Raw genomic sequence first — 16,667 nt, 5'->3', positions numbered from 1 at the left:
TTGTCGCCGATTGCTGCGCGCATACTCACAGACTACCTTGTTCTACTGCAGCAGAGATAACACCCAGCTAGCAGACTCGACGATTGCACAAGATATCTAAGATATCCGCAATCTGACAATTAGGCCGACAATTATACTCGTATAATTTACAAAATTTCTCGGTATTTATCCCCTTTGGTACTTTGACAATTTAACAGTCTACGACCCGATGCGACACCGTTTTACTCGCCCTTACAATAAAACTGGCGGGAAATGAAATTTCATCCGCCTTCTAAATCCGTGAATCATCATCTCCTCGGCCTTTATCTAGTCTTTCATTTTGTCTCTCACATATTCAAACCCCTAATTTAGCTCTCAATCTAATGGAGAAATACGTAGTTCACTGTCCCCCTTCTCCTGATAACCCTAAACCATCTTTCCTGTGCAGGCAATCCTCTCTCTCTCTCTCTCCCTCTTCCTCTTAATATTCACTTTCACTACAATCAATAGAATTTGACTGGTTAACTTTTACAGGCCTCCATGGGAGAGGAGCGTTGCTGAGTTGGTTGGTAGATATTCTCCAAAATACCGCCACGATGTCTCCACTTTGTTGCTTGAATCGTACTCTGAGGTTATTTCCTTTCTCATTGCATTTACATTTAGGGGACCGATAATTTTTCTGATTAACTTATGAAATTAAACTCTTTACTCTTCACTTCGAAATTAAACCTAATACTGTATATATGATTGGCCAGATAGGAGCATTTCCACACGAGTATGAATCCGGTGGATTGGCCTGTCGAACTCATGTACGAAATTTATACCCTTTGTTCTGCTTTTGTGAGTTTATATTTGTGGATGTGTTCATTTGAGTTGAATAGTTTTGATAATTGTCAGATGAATCGGGTGATTAATATTGCAAATAGAAACACTAGCCTATTTCTTAGAAGGTTAGTATTGCTATTTTTGTTTATTTATATTCATGAATGTTGGGGCAAATTTTTTTCTTTGAAATATCCATGTTTCTTCATTTGATTTCACAGGGATGGGATATCTGCACTCGAATTTGACAGCAAGGTGAACACTGAATCCATTTCGTAGTGTCGTAGTATCATCGACTGTCAAAAACTTTCAGTATTGTTCAAATTATAAGGATTCTCTTTATTTTGTTGTTTCAATGTGCTTGAAGTGAAAAGCATTTAATTAGTTTGGGGCGTCACATTTTTTCAGGTTCGATGTATCAAGTGTGACGTTCTACTTCAATTAAATGATTTAGAGTAGTGCTTTTCTTTTGTACATTACTCTTAACATTCTAATTCGTCGATATTTCTCTAACTTTTTCTCTTACTTCTTTTAGTGAATTGTTGTTTTTGAGACTTGCAGGGGGTATATGTCGCCTCGGTAACAAAATCCGGGTGTCTAACAGTTCATGATTTTGAAACTCTCTATTGCCTCAGCAATGGCTCGTCGCCATGTAAGTTTGTTACTACTATCAACAGAATACGTTAATGTTTACTTGCATATGGGGTGTAATGAGTTTGTGTAAGAGGCCTTCGCATATTATGCATCCATGTAATAATTCAAACTCTTGTTAACTATATGATAAGCTATTTTCTCCCTGAACACTTTGCACTTTGGCTTGGCTGATTCTAGGACAAGACATTTTCTCCAAGTTTTCCTGTTCCTGCACAGAAAATCAATGAACATGGACTCTTATTGTACATCATTTGATAGTCTAGTTTAACTAGAGGACTCAATGCCATGGAAAGGTCACTGGACCATTGCTTCATGGGTCACTCTTAGATCCTTTCATTCCCCAGCTTAATAGAAGATGCGTCCTCTACTATGAGCATCTGGGACTTGGCTTAGTAATCCATCCTGCTTGACTTGAGCTTTTGTAGGCCTGCGTCCATAACTTGAGTGATTCGTTCTCTAAAGGTGTTTTAAATTTTTCATGACCGAGCATGTAGCACTTTTCTTATCTATTTTGTTAGGTTTCATAAAAAATCTTTGGTTCAGTTACAGAAAAAGCGTAACTTTCCTTGATGTAGTTCTTTCTGTCCACTGCTTTCTTGCTTGCCCATATTTGATAGACGTATGTTATACTCTGAAACTTAGTGGTGCTCTTCTTCATCCAGACACAGACACACACGCCAGCCCGAGTTTGCACGTCTTTGTTTAAAGTATCTATGATTGGCTATTTGTAGGTTTGAAGGAAGATGAAACAAAGCACTTGCTGCACCTTTCTACAAATCAACAGCTTGATGTTGTTCGGTGGAATATTGCGAACCAAGACGAGGTTGCTTGCACATCGGTGCAGAGTAATGAAGTTCTAATATTTGATATTGGTTATGTCTCTTCCGAACCAGTTGAAGTGAGTCTCTCTTATCATTTGTCTGCTTTACATCATAAGCTCGTAATAGCCTCAGGGAATATGTTGATGGTTGTGACTTGTCAGTGTTTATAAATTCAGTAGAGCACATTATGGTGTATTCCTAAGTACTTATATAGCATCCATGGCACCCTAAATACACCTGATATGTGGACTTCATTAATCAGTGTCTGGAACTTTTACTATGTAACATCAGTTGGATACCCGTCGAAGATAAAAGAATTAGGAAAATGTTTGATAACTAAAAGAAACTTTCATACACCACAAATTCACTTTTGCAGATAACTTTAAGATATTGATGAATGGAAAAAAGCAAATGGTTCTCTGCATTCTTTAGTACACCGTAAAGGTACTAGCATTGTATGGTAGTGTCTGCACTAGCTAAAGAGAATGTTTTCACATCCATAGCCTTTAGAAGCTTTTAATTCGTGCACCTAATCATTTTCACATTAAAACATGCAATGCAGATTTTTCCAAATTTGGTCATACATGTTTTCTAACCTTGACCCCCAATATTCATGACAAATCTCTTGTCAGGTGTTAAGGAAGAGACCTTCTGTCACTGTGTATGGATTTGAAGTACCCAGAGGCTTATCTGATATTTCTTTTACTTCATCTGACAAGTCAAGGTTGGTTAATTATGCTTTACATTATTGTGTCTTTCTTTAATTTACGGTTTCCTTATGTATAATATGCATTACCTTCTAGTTGCATTATGATGCATGTTTTGACCTTGTTTTGCTTACCTGCAATGTTTAGCATAAATTTTGTTGTTTATTTGATACCGAATAGGTTTTTCAGTTTTTACCTAGCAATGCAATATTAACTTAAGTAACCAGGCTTCAGTGCTTTTCCAATACCTAGGTTTTGTTAGTTAGCGTTTTAGTAACAAGGACACAACCTTTGGTGTCCTTCAGCTGTATAATCAAATGAAGAGAAGAATATATGCTAGATATGACGGATAGTCGACTTTGCCAAACCCAAACCAAACATTCCCGTAACGGAGCACCTTTCTCTGTCAAGACAAACTCTAACTCAAATTCTCTCTTTCTAACATCAATGAAGTGCGCACATGATCGTCTGATTTTTTTGGAGCAAGAAAACTTTATGCTACTTGTTACGGAAACTCCTTGTCCACTACCATAACTTAAAAAGGTAACACCCTTTGAAAATTAGGGGCTGATTGCACACAAGGAGAGACACCCCAACAAGTACGGGGAAATGCAGTTGACTCTTCTTCATTCGGCGGAACTAGAACGCCAATTACACTATTTCTTGAATTTTTTGTAATGGAAACAAAGCCGTGAAGTACAGCCTAGCATGGGCAATTGCTATTGTGATGTGCGAACCGCTAATGGGAGTGATTCGCTGTGAGGTTCACAAAACATTCATATGGGTACCAAACTGCCAATTTCTCTGAAAATTACATGCCTTAAAAAACCTGAGGCCTGAAGGCACTAGAATTGTTTTTGAAAGTAAATGTTGTCTTGAATACAGAGACTGGCTCACATTTACTCTTTCTGATGGCATAAGAAAAGTAGTTTCTAAACCCATGTTAAGTCGTTTAAGAGCTTTTTGGAAGTATCTACTCTAACATCAATATTTTGGGGATTTACAGTAACGATCTAAGACTCCTATTTAGGTTGTCAGGTTTTAACCTGTGCTAATATTTGGTCACTTCCGTTTTGTAGTTCTGCTTCTTCTTTTTCTTTGAACTAAGACAGCTAGTACTGATTTCTTGAGAGTTGAGACCATGCTTTTATGTGTTAGTTGTGCCATTGATTCCAAATTATCTTATCATCTTGTTCAGGTTGCTTGCATCTGATATGAGTGGAGCTATCAACCTATGGGACAGGCGAGTGAGCAACCTTCCATGTCTGGAGCTTAGTACTAATTCCCGGAGCAATCTTAACAGTATCCAGTTAAATGTGGAAAATCAAGTTAGTTGTGTGCTTGGAAACTCCTATAATGTTCTTACATAAATCCATTTACATGCAGTTTCTGAAAAGATGTTCTGTTCTACTTAGTCTCTTTACTGGGGAACATTTGCAAAATTACACTTGTTGGTTATGTAGATTGTTTTTGGAGCTGGTAAAAACGGAATCATCTATGCTTGGGATCTTCGTGGAGGAAGAACATCTTGTGCGTTTCAGAGTCATAAAGAGGTAAAAACAACTGGCATACATTTGTATTCTTACCCTCAGTATGTGAAGCTGGCAGTTTCCATCCCAAATATGTATTACTCTCTAGTCTGATCTAAATGACAGGACTGGAAGTCAGTCTTAGATGAAATTTAGAATACCAAGTCGAAACCCTGATTTTTGGTTCGCTGCTTTGACTTTTGATTTGTATCTATAATCTGTTATTATCGAATACGTTCCTTGGTGTATCAGGTATCTCATTCTCCCCTAACATCATGGAAGATAGCATTGCTGTTGGAGGGAATTGGATCATTGAAGGTATCCTAAGTTTACATCTGGTAGCACTCAATTGCATGATCCTGTTTTTTTCCAAAGTGTTTATCTTGCTTTTGGTATTTCCAAATGGCAAGTCAATTTGTTTTCCCATTGGCAATTATAGGAAAAGACTGTGCTTCTTACCATTTATTTTTTCTCCTAAAATAAAATTTTGTTGTGAAGAACTAAGCAAAATGAAAGTAGGTTGTGTTGTGAATTCAGTTCTTGAAAGAAAGTCAGGCCTCCTTACAAAACTCTCCACATTCCCCCTCTGAAGGTGAGAGACTGAGAGGCCTACTGTCATACCATCACCAAAAAACACATCATGTGCATAATGGTCCTTAAATCTTTCTACCTTGTATGTGCTGATTGTGAAACCTGTTTTTCCCATGTGATCTCTAATTCGAATCTAATAGCGAGTTTAAAGTATGGAAACCTAAGATTCTCAGACAACATATTAATCAATTATCTTGTAACAAAATGTGATTCTCTCTATAACTTATTAGTATGTTGTAGGCACAATCAGACATTCGGTCGAAGGAGATTCACTCTATTGACCTTGATCCATCTTGCTCGTATCAGTTGGCTTTCCACCTCGATGATGGTTGGTATGTTACATTGATTAGTTACATTTTCCATTTATGCTTTGTAAGTATTTTCAAGTTAATCATAGTTAGGCTGTTGGTTGTTGTTTAGGTAACACTGCAAAGATCATATGCTTGCATGAAAACCTATGTATGGGTTTTATTTGTTTCTGCAATTCTGTTGACTAAAGAAAATAAATCAGTTTCCTAGATTGACTTTTACCATTTCCGTAGGTCTGGTGTTTTGGATACCAATAACTTTCAAGTGACCCATATGCATTGCCCGCCCCCTGCTTGGCTGTAAGTAAAGTCGATTAAGTTTTACATGACTGTATCAAATTGATGTAATATCAGTTATTGCTCTTCTACTTACCATTTTTGTTACTGTTGAGGAATTAGGAATGGTCCAGACATGTCAAACAATTGTTTGTCACTGAGAAAGCCATCATGGCTGCCTACAAGTTCGGTAGGATTCAAACACCATTAATGTAAAATATTAGTCTCTGTCCTTTCAATTATACTGTTGGCATTTGCTTTTTCCCTCTTTTCTTGCAAGGGATATCGAAGGAGATATAGTGTCAATACTTAGTTGATCTCTCTAGCCGCCTAGCGGTTTTATGATAAACAAATTAATCCATACAATAAGTATTATAATACGAAAACACACTGTTGTAATTCTGAATAACAAAAGTAGGTTAAACTGTTATTAACTTATATTGTTAGCTATGTTGTACTTATACTGTTCGTAATAACCATACTTCCTCAATATTGGTGCAGATTTATGCGGTCGGATCATCATCTGATGATGGGATTCATCTCTTAGATTTCTACCCAAGGCCAGACTCAGCTTGCCATGTGGACTTGAAGTAAGAAAAGCTAAATCTACTTTGAAAAATGTTGACTTATAAATTTATTGTTTTCCATGCATGCATTAATTCTGCCATTGTGCGGAGATGTTTGTTGAATCAATTTGGGGATGGAAATTGGGAAGTTTCGGTATGCTGGTTCCAAAACCAAAATTGAATTGCTGATTAGAAAAACAAAAATATGAAGTCTGAAGGTCTAAGTTTTTGGACCAAGTTTGAAATACTACTTTTGTGTAAATGGACAATGCATTAACGTGCCATGATGCTTTTATGGTTTATTCATCTGCTTTCAAGGTTGCTATCAAAAAGTTGTCTTACTGGTTTCTTTTTGTGTAGTGAGGATATACAGAGCATTCTTGAAGAGAAGAATAAAAAAGCACGAAATCGGTTCATTCCTTTGTCAGAAGGTGTTTCTGTCTGTGCTACACATCCCCTCAATGGGACCATCATTGCCGGAACTAAGGTTTTTGTTTCTTAGATTCATCAGTTTGTATAAAAGTTAATTCTTTATTTTTCTGCTTGTCATTGAGAAACTAATAGACACTAATATTTCTGTATCTAAGCAAAATTTCTGAGTTCCTTTTAGCACTAATAAGGATGAAGTAAAACTCAAACCCTTTTCTAATGAACATTTTAACTATTTTATTCAGCAATCATCTTTGTTGGTGATTTCTCAAAGACACCAATCTTTCGGGAGCGTAGACGATGATAATTCAACCAATGCCGGAGATTTGTCAGAAGAGCAGAAACTGGATTGACATTCTATTGAGTATGTCAACGTTGTCTGGCCAGCGATCTCATGGTTGGATTTCAGCAGCTGGTGACACCAACAATCTCTTGGTTTGGGTTTCAGTTAGGTTAGAATTTGGCAACTAGTCTCAGTTGTGCAAGTAACTGAATACTACAAATACTCAAAAGCTGCAGAATGATAGGGCGAAACAAAAATTAACCAACATTGATGTCTGAGGAGATCTACAATTGAATACTCAAAGGCTGCAAAATGATAGAGCCTCTCCCGCACTGAAGGATCAGCAAAATCCTGATTAAATCCATAATTCACAACTGAAAAAGACCATTTGTTATCTTTTCATTTCTTGTCATGTCATCCAGTTTTACGAGATCATTGTGTAACTGAAATAGGACCAAGAATGTGTTATATCAAAAATCTATATTGAATTCTAAGTGTTAGAAAATCTTCTATGTCTGAATTACTGAAAGCGTTGTTCAAGTCTTAAACAACAGTTTGAAAATCTGGATTGACCTTCAACAGTTTGAAAATCTGCTGAGATTCAATCCACCATTGCAGTGAGGACTAGCTAACAGCATTTCTATTCTCACAACAGTTTGAAGGTTTCACTGTGTCTCAAATCTCAATTTCGTAATCTATATTTTTGCTGGAGCATATAGATCTAACAGTTCTGAAGCATAACAAAACTTCAAATCCAACCAGTAAGAAGTTATGAGAAACCCACAAACCATAAGTAGAAAAGCTTATCAAAAATCACATAATTTATCAATACCAGAGAACAAAATTGTAAATTAAAACCATCATTTTATATTCATTAAGATCAAACTTCAACAGCTATTACAGAGATTAACTTCATAAGATTTTACATTAAAAGAAACCCTAAAAATACCCAAAAGGACAACTCATTGTTAGACCAGATCTAGAATAGCTGAAACATCTAAGCCCTCTCACCACGGATTCTACGAGCAAGTTGAATGTCTTTAGGCATGATGGTAACCCTCTTGGCATGAATGGCGCAGAGATTAGTATCTTCGAAAAGACCGACCAAATAAGCTTCAGCAGCTTCCTGAAGAGCAGCAACAGCACTTGATTGAAAACGTAAATCAGTCTTAAAATCTTGAGCAATCTCACGAACTAATCTCTGGAAAGGAAGTTTGCGGATCAAAAGCTCTGTACTCTTCTGATACTTTCTGATCTCACGGAGAGCAACAGTTCCTGGCCTGAATCTGTGGGGCTTCTTCACTCCTCCGGTTGCTGGTGCTGACTTCCGGGCTGCCTTTGTTGCTAATTGTTTCCTTGGTGCCTTTCCTCCTGTTGATTTCCTTGCTGTTTGCTTTGTTCTTGCCATTTCTTAAAACTCAAATTCTCGACTCTGAATTTTTTTCTCTATTCGATATTGATGAAGATTTGGGAATCTGATTTTGGTGTGAGACTTATGGTGGGATTTGAGGGTATTTATAGATAATAGAGGAAAGAGTTCAGGCGGGAATTATTAGATTTCATTTCGAAATGATTTTCAGGAAGAGATTTGGAACGTTGATGAAAAGAGAATTTGATGGATGAGAGCTACTATGTTAAGTCATACGGATTTGATCTGTGTGTCTAGTGTTGAATGAAAGATAGCCATTGATTAAAATTAATGATCAATGATTGAAATTGATTTATTCGGAGTCATACGGATCGGTGACAAATTTGTGGTTTCTTGTAACCACGTGGAGGCATCATGCGGATCTGTGTTAGTAAGTATTACCATCCATTGATTGGAAAAAACGATCAATGGATGACATTGATTTATCTCTAGTCATACGGATCGGTCGAAATGTGTGTTTTCTTGAAAATGGACATGAGCACCTGACTTATTTGATGATTGCTACTTAGCCAGGAAACAACTGAAAATTACGACTCATTTGACCACAGTCAGGAACATAGCCAAGACTTATCTCATACTGGGTCAAACAAATTTTGTTCTCGCAGATTAAAAAAAAATTGATCTAGATTAGCAGAAATGTATTGCAATTTAGAAAAAAAAATGTTGTCTATTTGTTAACACTAGTTCTCTCTCCTAACAGTTACTCGCAGGTGAACTAGCAGGTAGATAATTACGCTGAGAAAATCACCTTTTCGCTGAATGGTTCAGTGCAGGGAGATTTATTTTTTGATCTGACGGGTGATATTGGTTGCGCTGAACCAAATAGCGTTGACGTTGAACCAAACAGTGCTGGCCACTGATGTGGACTGCTAATCTACTTGCTAGATTAACACTCTTATAAGACTTAGGTGGTTGTCCTAGCTGACGTCAGGGCCGGCCCTGAAGAGGAAGCAGGGAAAGCTCCACTTTGGGGCATCAGGCCTCTAAGGGCAACAAAATGGTAGTGCTCTGTCATATAAAGCCTTCCAGCCAATTGTGAAAAGAAATGGTACGAATACTAAGATTGGAGAAGTAGTTTTATAACCGATTGAAAATCTTTTTCAGTTGGTATTGCTATGATTTCTGAAATTTTTGAAGAAGTTCTCTGATCTCTCTACCTCTCAAGATAAGTTTTAGGGTTTTATGTTCATATAAGTGTACAAGGGGAAAAACGGTTTGCTGGTTTTTTAGGAAAGTAAAGAATCGAGCGTGTTATTGAGAATCCTCGACCGAGCAAACTGTTGAACCTCACAAAGATGCACTGCAAAGGGAGTGCTTAGATTCGAGAGATCAATCTGTAGGCCTCCGGCTTAAACCAAGTCAATGGCCGTTCCAGAGTCAATTCGGTCGCAAAGAGGGAGATGGGTTGGTCTGTAGGAGGGAAGCTGAGAAATGTGTGGGATCAGTGATGATCAAGGATTGTGGATGTGTTGAAGGTTTCTGCAATATGATTAGTGAACTGATAAGTTCGAATAAGTTCTGGTGGATTGATGAATTCTTGAGAGTAGTTACTCGAGAAATTCTATGTGGACGATTGTTGATGATGTCCTCAATCATGGATTAAGAGACTTATTTATATTGTCAGAGTTGTGAACATATTGATCCCTGTAAGTGTGACGGTTTCTTCAGTGAAAGAGTGGGAAAGTGGGAGATCGTGTTAAAGTCAGTTCCATGTTGTGTGGAGACTTGACTGATCGTGCACCCACTACTTTGCTAACTCCTTCAACCGTTTGCACGACTTACGCACATTTCTCGTCATGGATGAATCCACGTGCCGTAGACCTCCAGACCGAAACCCTAAGTGATATCCCCCCATTTGTGACGTGATTGATGTCTCACAAATCGTGGAGTCTGCAAGGCAGACGTGTTTTAATTAGTCAGTTATTGACTGATTTAGACAGTGAGTCTAAGTTTTGTTGAATCGAGCATGATTGACGAATGCTTAGTGATTTATGAGTATTAATATCGCTCGTCTAAGAAAATATTGTAAATTCGACGAGTTGTTGAATATTGATGAGTTACTGAATATACATGGATTATTCGAGCAATTGAGTAAGTATTGCTCGATTCGACGAATTACTGAATATTGATAATTGGATCAATATTCGAGCAACTGAGCAAGTATTGCTCAATTTGACAACCCTACCGTTGGGACTCAGTTGAAGCTACATGTTAGAATTGAAGTGGATATATCAAATTCATGATATACACTTGAATTCTAACATGTAGCTTTAAGTGAAAAAAAGTATATGTTTCTATGGTTTGGATAGCCAACTAGCTCTATTGTTTGGTTGCATTCATTTATTGTTATAAATGTACATTCGGGTTATAATTGAAGTAGATATATCAATTTCATGGAATGGATTTAGTAAAGTTTTAAAAAATGATGTTGTGTACATATCAAATTCATAGGTACATGTTATAATTGAAGTAGATATCATATCAAAAAATGTTGCTGATTTTGTACTGATGTAGCGTACATATATTGTCTGAATTTTAACATAGATATTATCTTTAGGGTATGTCATCTACGGTTGATAAGGGCTGGATGAAATTTCCTTGTATGTATCCTCAGTACATAGAAGGTGCTAGGTCATTTATAGAGTTTGTTAATAGAACTGGTGGCAGAAATACCTTATTCTCATGCCCTTGTAGTAGATGTAAGAATGGTAAATGATTGGGGCCACTCAGTGAAATTTCAATGCATTTTCTTAGGTATGGTATTCTCTCTACATATACGACATGACGTTTTCATGGGGAAAACTTAGAAGTAGAATCACGGTCACATGTGGATAACACTAGTAATGACGATGTAGCTGAGAATGTAGAAAATGTAATGTAGATGTAGCTGTTGATCCTTCTATAGGTGAGGGGGAAATTTAAAAGATGTTGTTGAGGATGTCGATGCTGATATAGTAAATAACAATATTATAATAGATCGTGGGGTTCATAATGATGCTGGAACTAGGAAAATGAAGAAAAATGAATCTGTTTATGAGCGTGCAAAAGAACCGTTGTATCCGTCGTGTCCTAAGGGAGTGACAGCATTGTATGCTTCTATCAAGTGGAATCACCTAAAGACACAATATGGGCTTTTTGATAATGGTATGACTGCACTCTTAGAGTTGATGAAGTAGTTGCTTCCCGAAGAAAACACACTGCCAACTAAGTACCCAGGAGTGAAAAGGATGATCCAAGAACTAGGAATGGATTGTATAACATATGATGCATGTGTAAATGACTGTGTTTTGTATTAGAAGGATCGTGCATCTCTGGTGAAGTGTCATGTTTTTCAAGAATCTAGGTATAAGAAGGTTTTTAATCATGAGAGGAAGCTTACTACTGTTGCTCAGAAGACGATAAGACATTTTTTCGTTGATTACAAGGCTGAAAAGATTTTACAGCGAACCATGGATCGCGGAGGCAATGACTTGGCATTCTAGAGCAAAGTCATAAATAAATTTCATGCGTTATCCCGTCGATTCTTCAGCTTGGCGATGTGCAGATAGTTTTTCACTGTAGTTTGCCAAGGAACCAAGGAATGTTACACTTGGGATATCAACTGACGGTTCAATCTGAATGGGTGTTTCGGTCTTGCACACATTTTTTGGCCGGTGATTATGTGTATTTATAATTTGCCTCATTTGTAGTGTATTGAAGCGGGAATTCTCATTGTTGTCGTTGCTGATATCAGGCCCAAAAGCACCCGGTAAAAACTTTGATGTTTATTTATAAATACTGGTAGATGAGTTGAAGCAGTTATGGGATGGTATACTAGCATTTGACGCTTTCAGCAAAACTATTTTTTTTATGAGAGCACGGTTGTTGTGGGCTATTCACGACTTTCCAGCGTTAGGGACTTTAGCGGGATGTGTAACTCATGGATATTGTGCTTTTCTTACTTGTAGGGAAGGCACTGTTACTGATTATCTGCCATTTACTAAGAAGATCTGCTACATGGGGACACCGGAGATGGATACCATCGAAACATAAGTATCGAGATGATAGGACAAATTTCGATGGACGGGTGGAGCATGGTACAACTCCATGGCCACTGACAAGGCTGTAGATACAAGAGATTGTAGGTAAAATCATTTTCAAGAAGGCTAAGAGAAAACAACCATCACAAGCAAGTATGAAACGTAAAAGGAAAGCTGATACCATCAAGGTTAGTCCTCTGTGATGTATTACATTTGGTTGTCTTCATTAGTTTTTATGTTTCAGTTTCTTTATTTTTGAGTTTGCCAAATGATTGTGTTTAAATGATGCACGTAGTAGTGTCTGGATCCATTCTTTAGGAGGATACCATGTATGTCATGTAAATGCTGAGTGGTATTACAGTGGAGTCGACACATATGCTTTGTGAAGTGACTCTGCCACTTAAGGGTGAACTTTTAAGCTGTTGGCTATCATTGTCTTTGTTGGATGAAAATTCACTTGTCTTTTTGATACAAATCTGTCATCTTATACCCCGTGTCATGGATTTCCATTCCTTGTTTTGTTTGTTACAACATTACCTGCTTTCCCCTGTTTCTTCTCGATGTCATTGGTGTGGTTTGAATTTCAGTAACTTGAAGTTTGTTTTTATGTTATCTATTTTCAGGAACTGGAAGATGATGCCAATGTTGAAGATGAGGTTAATAACCATTATTTGTTAACTCGAAGATCTATTCTCTTTGATTTGCGCAATTGGGGTTCAAATGCGATTCGGCATATTACAGATGTCATGCACACAGAGAAGAATATAATGAAGCACCTTCTCAATACTATGATGGGAAACAACAAGTCAAAAGATAATCATGTTACACGTCAAGATATAGAAGATATGGGGATAAGAAAGAAGTTGTGGTTGAAAGAGGATGCTGAGACTGGTAGAACAACAATGGAGAAAGGATCATTTGAGATGACGAAGAAGGATAAAATTGACTTTTGTATAGTTTTGAAGAATCTAAGGGTGCCTTCCGGTTTCTCTTCAAATCTTCGCAACTGCGTCAGTGTTATTCATCCGGAGCTAAGGAATTTTAAATCTCATGATTACCATGTAGTAATGCAGCATTTGCTTCGGCTGCTGGTTCATACTGCAACATCATTACCTAAAGAGTTACGCGTTTCTCTTCTCCGGATCAGCATCTTTTTCAACATTCTGTGCGCGAAGGTTGTAAACCGAGAATATCTGCTAAAAGCAAAATCCATCCTTGTAGAAGCAATTTGTGTTCTGGAGAAACATTTTCCTCCGTCGTTCAGTATTCACCTGATGATTCATCTAGCAAATGAAGCTTTAATCTCAGGTCCGGTGAGATTCAGGTGGATGTATCCATTTGAGAGGTAAAATTTCACAACTGATTTTGTTGTTTCATGTCTGTAATCTGAGTAATGTCTATAACTTGAGTAATTGATTATGTTATCCAACGTATATATCTTGAGTGTTGTCATGTCGTAACTGACTTTATTGTTTAATGTTGATATTTTGTAGGTTAATGAAGGGTTTCAAAGGGTTGGTGTGCAATAAAAGGTATATTGATGGGTGCATCGCAAGAGGGTATACGCTGCGAGAAGCGAGCTTGTATGGTATGGAGGGCTTATCAAAGGATGGTGATGGTACTCATAAGCATACTTTCCAGACATTTTTTGATGATGACAATGAGTTTGCTGATGAGATGCCTTTAAGTAAAGTTAAGGATATCACTCCAACTCAGGTGCAGTTTGAACAAGCTCGCAAATGGCTTCTCTCTAAGTATGATGGATTAGATGATTAGCAAAGGTAAAGGTTTTTAATTTTACACCTTTAAGTGTTTTAAGTACGATGGATTGCAAAGAGTTTTCCATAACTGTTAAGTTGTTATATGTCTATCGATATAATTGTTTTGAGTTATCCTTTGATTATAGGAAGTATGAATCCTATGTTAATGGTCAGAGAAACTGTCCCTCAAAGAGTTTTATTTTGTGGTTACACGAAGAGGTAACATATTAGCCTAAATTATGTACCTTGACTCTCTTTCTCTAATCTATGTAATTACAATTCATATTTTACTACTACTTTGTGTCTACTGGGTTTGATACTAATTATCTTGATTTCACACATGTTCTCTTGCAGTTGTTAGAAGCTAATGAAGCAAATTCAACACTTTGGCGACTAGTGCATGAACCTCTCTTCAAGGCGCAATCGTATAAGAGATACCAAGTGAATAGATTTAATTTTTGTGCTGAAGATTACGAGGGGTTGGTTGTATCACATAACAGTGGTGTGTCGATGAGAGCTATTACAAGTTATAGATCGAAGTCCACAGACACAAATTACAAGGAAACAAAAATGACCTATTATGGAGTCATTAGAAAGATTATCAAGATGAATTTTATGGAATTTGAAGAAATAATATTTTATTGTGATTGGGTGAAGGTTGAAAGACAAGACTAATGGGTGCAAGGTTAATGCAATTACAAAATTGATTAAGGTTAACTTGTCTAAAATGAAAAGCATTGATGGAATTATGGATGAGCCATTTATTCTTGCATCTGAAGCGACACAAGTGCTCTACTCAAAGGATCCGTCTGAAAAAGGGTGGTCTTTGGTATTGCATTCATCGCAAGGATTGACTTCCTCTATAGATAGTATTGAAATTCCTGGTATTTATCAGTCAGCTCTTACTTACAATGAGAGTTTGGAGAAGCTTATATGTGTCGATTATGTGGTTTAAAGCTTTGTGTGATTAGAGATTTTTATCTGATATGTTCTGTTTGTGCTCCTTTCTCCTAATTTTTGTGTTATCACTTGCGCATCCTTGATAGGTTATGTTTGATATGTTTATGTGGATAGTGACAAAGGCTAGATGTTATAGGTTTAACTTCTTTCTCACATAGATGTTGGTTGTTTTTGCAGGTTATTATGGCAGCAGCGGAAGTAGATGAGAATGTCTTCCCATTTCCAGAAATTCAACAACATACGACCACCTGAAAGGCGTCTTGGCTCGTACTCACGTCCCTTTCTCATTCAAAACATGGAAGCATGTGTCTGATACTAAAAAAGATGATATTTGGAAGGAACTACAAGCACAAATATAATTTCTGTTCACACTTTTATTAAGATATTTGGTTTTGTGATGATTTGATTCTTTCCATACTGATTTGCTCGCTAAAATGATGACATAAATTTGTTAGCTAGCTCTACATACTTTCTATGCATCTGAATATTCATCGATAACCATCTTTTCTCAGAGACATATCCTTTACCCGAGTCTTCTAAGATTGTCATGGTTAAGTCGATGGCTTCTCCATGGAGGAGACGCAAGCATGAGTTACGAATAACTCATTATGATATTTATCCAAATCATTAAGAAAGGATTGCACATATTCCTCCTGGTGTACCTAGGGAGGAATGGATATAATTCTGTGTGAATGAAAGCAATGTTAAACAACAGGAAAGTAGAGTGGAATACAAGAGGAAGCGAGAACTATATGACCACTCTCACACCTCCAGTCGTAAACCTCATTCTTTGGTCAAAGCTGAACTGGTATGTATATTGATTTCTGTAATGTTGTGATTTATGAATCTCAATTTATGGCTATTATGATTATCCTTCTTTAGATTGATTAATACAAATCGACTCGTCATATTGGTAGGAGCGCGAGATTCCTGATGTGGAAATCAACACCTCTGATGTGTGGATTAAAGCTCATACTCAAGAGGGAGGGGCAATTATACCTAGTGCGCAAAAACACTCTGTGAGTCAGCTTGTGTGCCATCTAAATTTTAGTACTCATATGTATACCTTCTACTAGTCATCTATATATTTTATATCTGACACATGCGCTGTTATACTCAACATGGCAGGCTAAGCTTAAGAAGGTGCAACAAGATATCAACCAGAAAAAAGCTGCGGGTATTCATGTACCAAACATAGATGTAGTGACTAAAGATTTTGGGAAGGAATGTAGAGAACGGGTTCGTGCTGTTGGTCATGTTACTCGTACACAATATGATTTTCCTGCTCCTGCGCATGCCAAAGTACAAGAATTGAAATCCAGGATGGAGCTGTCAAGCATCAGTTGGAGGAGCTTGGTGCCAAGGTAGGGGTTCTGATCACAGGTTTAGGATCACTATGTCACATTTTGAAGGATACCCAAACTGCAATGACAGGGTCAGTTGTTGCATCAAACAACAACAATTGTTCACAACATCACGCAGCTTCTCCTGTTCAGAATGATTCACCTGCTCAAACACTATGACTACTCATTTT

At 37.3% G+C, this 16,667-nt stretch overlaps 2 protein-coding genes across 2 annotated transcripts; one reads left to right on the top strand and one right to left on the bottom strand.

Annotated features, from left to right (window-relative positions):
* Positions 1–241: 241 nt before the first annotated feature.
* LOC113314069 lies at positions 242–7,501 on the top strand. Its single transcript, XM_026562848.1, has 17 exons — positions 242–427; positions 514–610; positions 735–788; positions 877–929; positions 1,023–1,056; positions 1,363–1,453; positions 2,187–2,353; positions 2,909–3,000; positions 4,182–4,311; positions 4,447–4,536; positions 4,765–4,830; positions 5,344–5,435; positions 5,646–5,711; positions 5,811–5,877; positions 6,189–6,277; positions 6,614–6,740; positions 6,928–7,501. Exons 1-17 carry the CDS (start codon positions 363–365, stop codon positions 7,033–7,035), a joined length of 1,488 nt encoding a protein of 495 aa, XP_026418633.1. The 5' UTR covers positions 242–362; the 3' UTR covers positions 7,036–7,501.
* Positions 7,502–7,808: 307 nt separating this feature from the next.
* On the bottom strand, positions 7,809–8,462 carry LOC113309661 (histone H3.2). Its single transcript, XM_026558134.1, has one exon. It carries the CDS (start codon positions 8,371–8,373, stop codon positions 7,963–7,965), a length of 411 nt encoding a protein of 136 aa, XP_026413919.1. The 5' UTR covers positions 8,374–8,462; the 3' UTR covers positions 7,809–7,962.
* Between the last annotated feature and the right edge of the window lie 8,205 nt (positions 8,463–16,667).

This window comes from Papaver somniferum, chromosome 9 (genome assembly GCF_003573695.1).
Source record: "Papaver somniferum cultivar HN1 chromosome 9, ASM357369v1, whole genome shotgun sequence".
NCBI lineage: Eukaryota > Viridiplantae > Streptophyta > Magnoliopsida > Ranunculales > Papaveraceae > Papaver > Papaver somniferum.
Note: the sequence above shows the minus strand (reverse complement) of the source record. Positions and strands in the feature narration are given on the sequence as shown.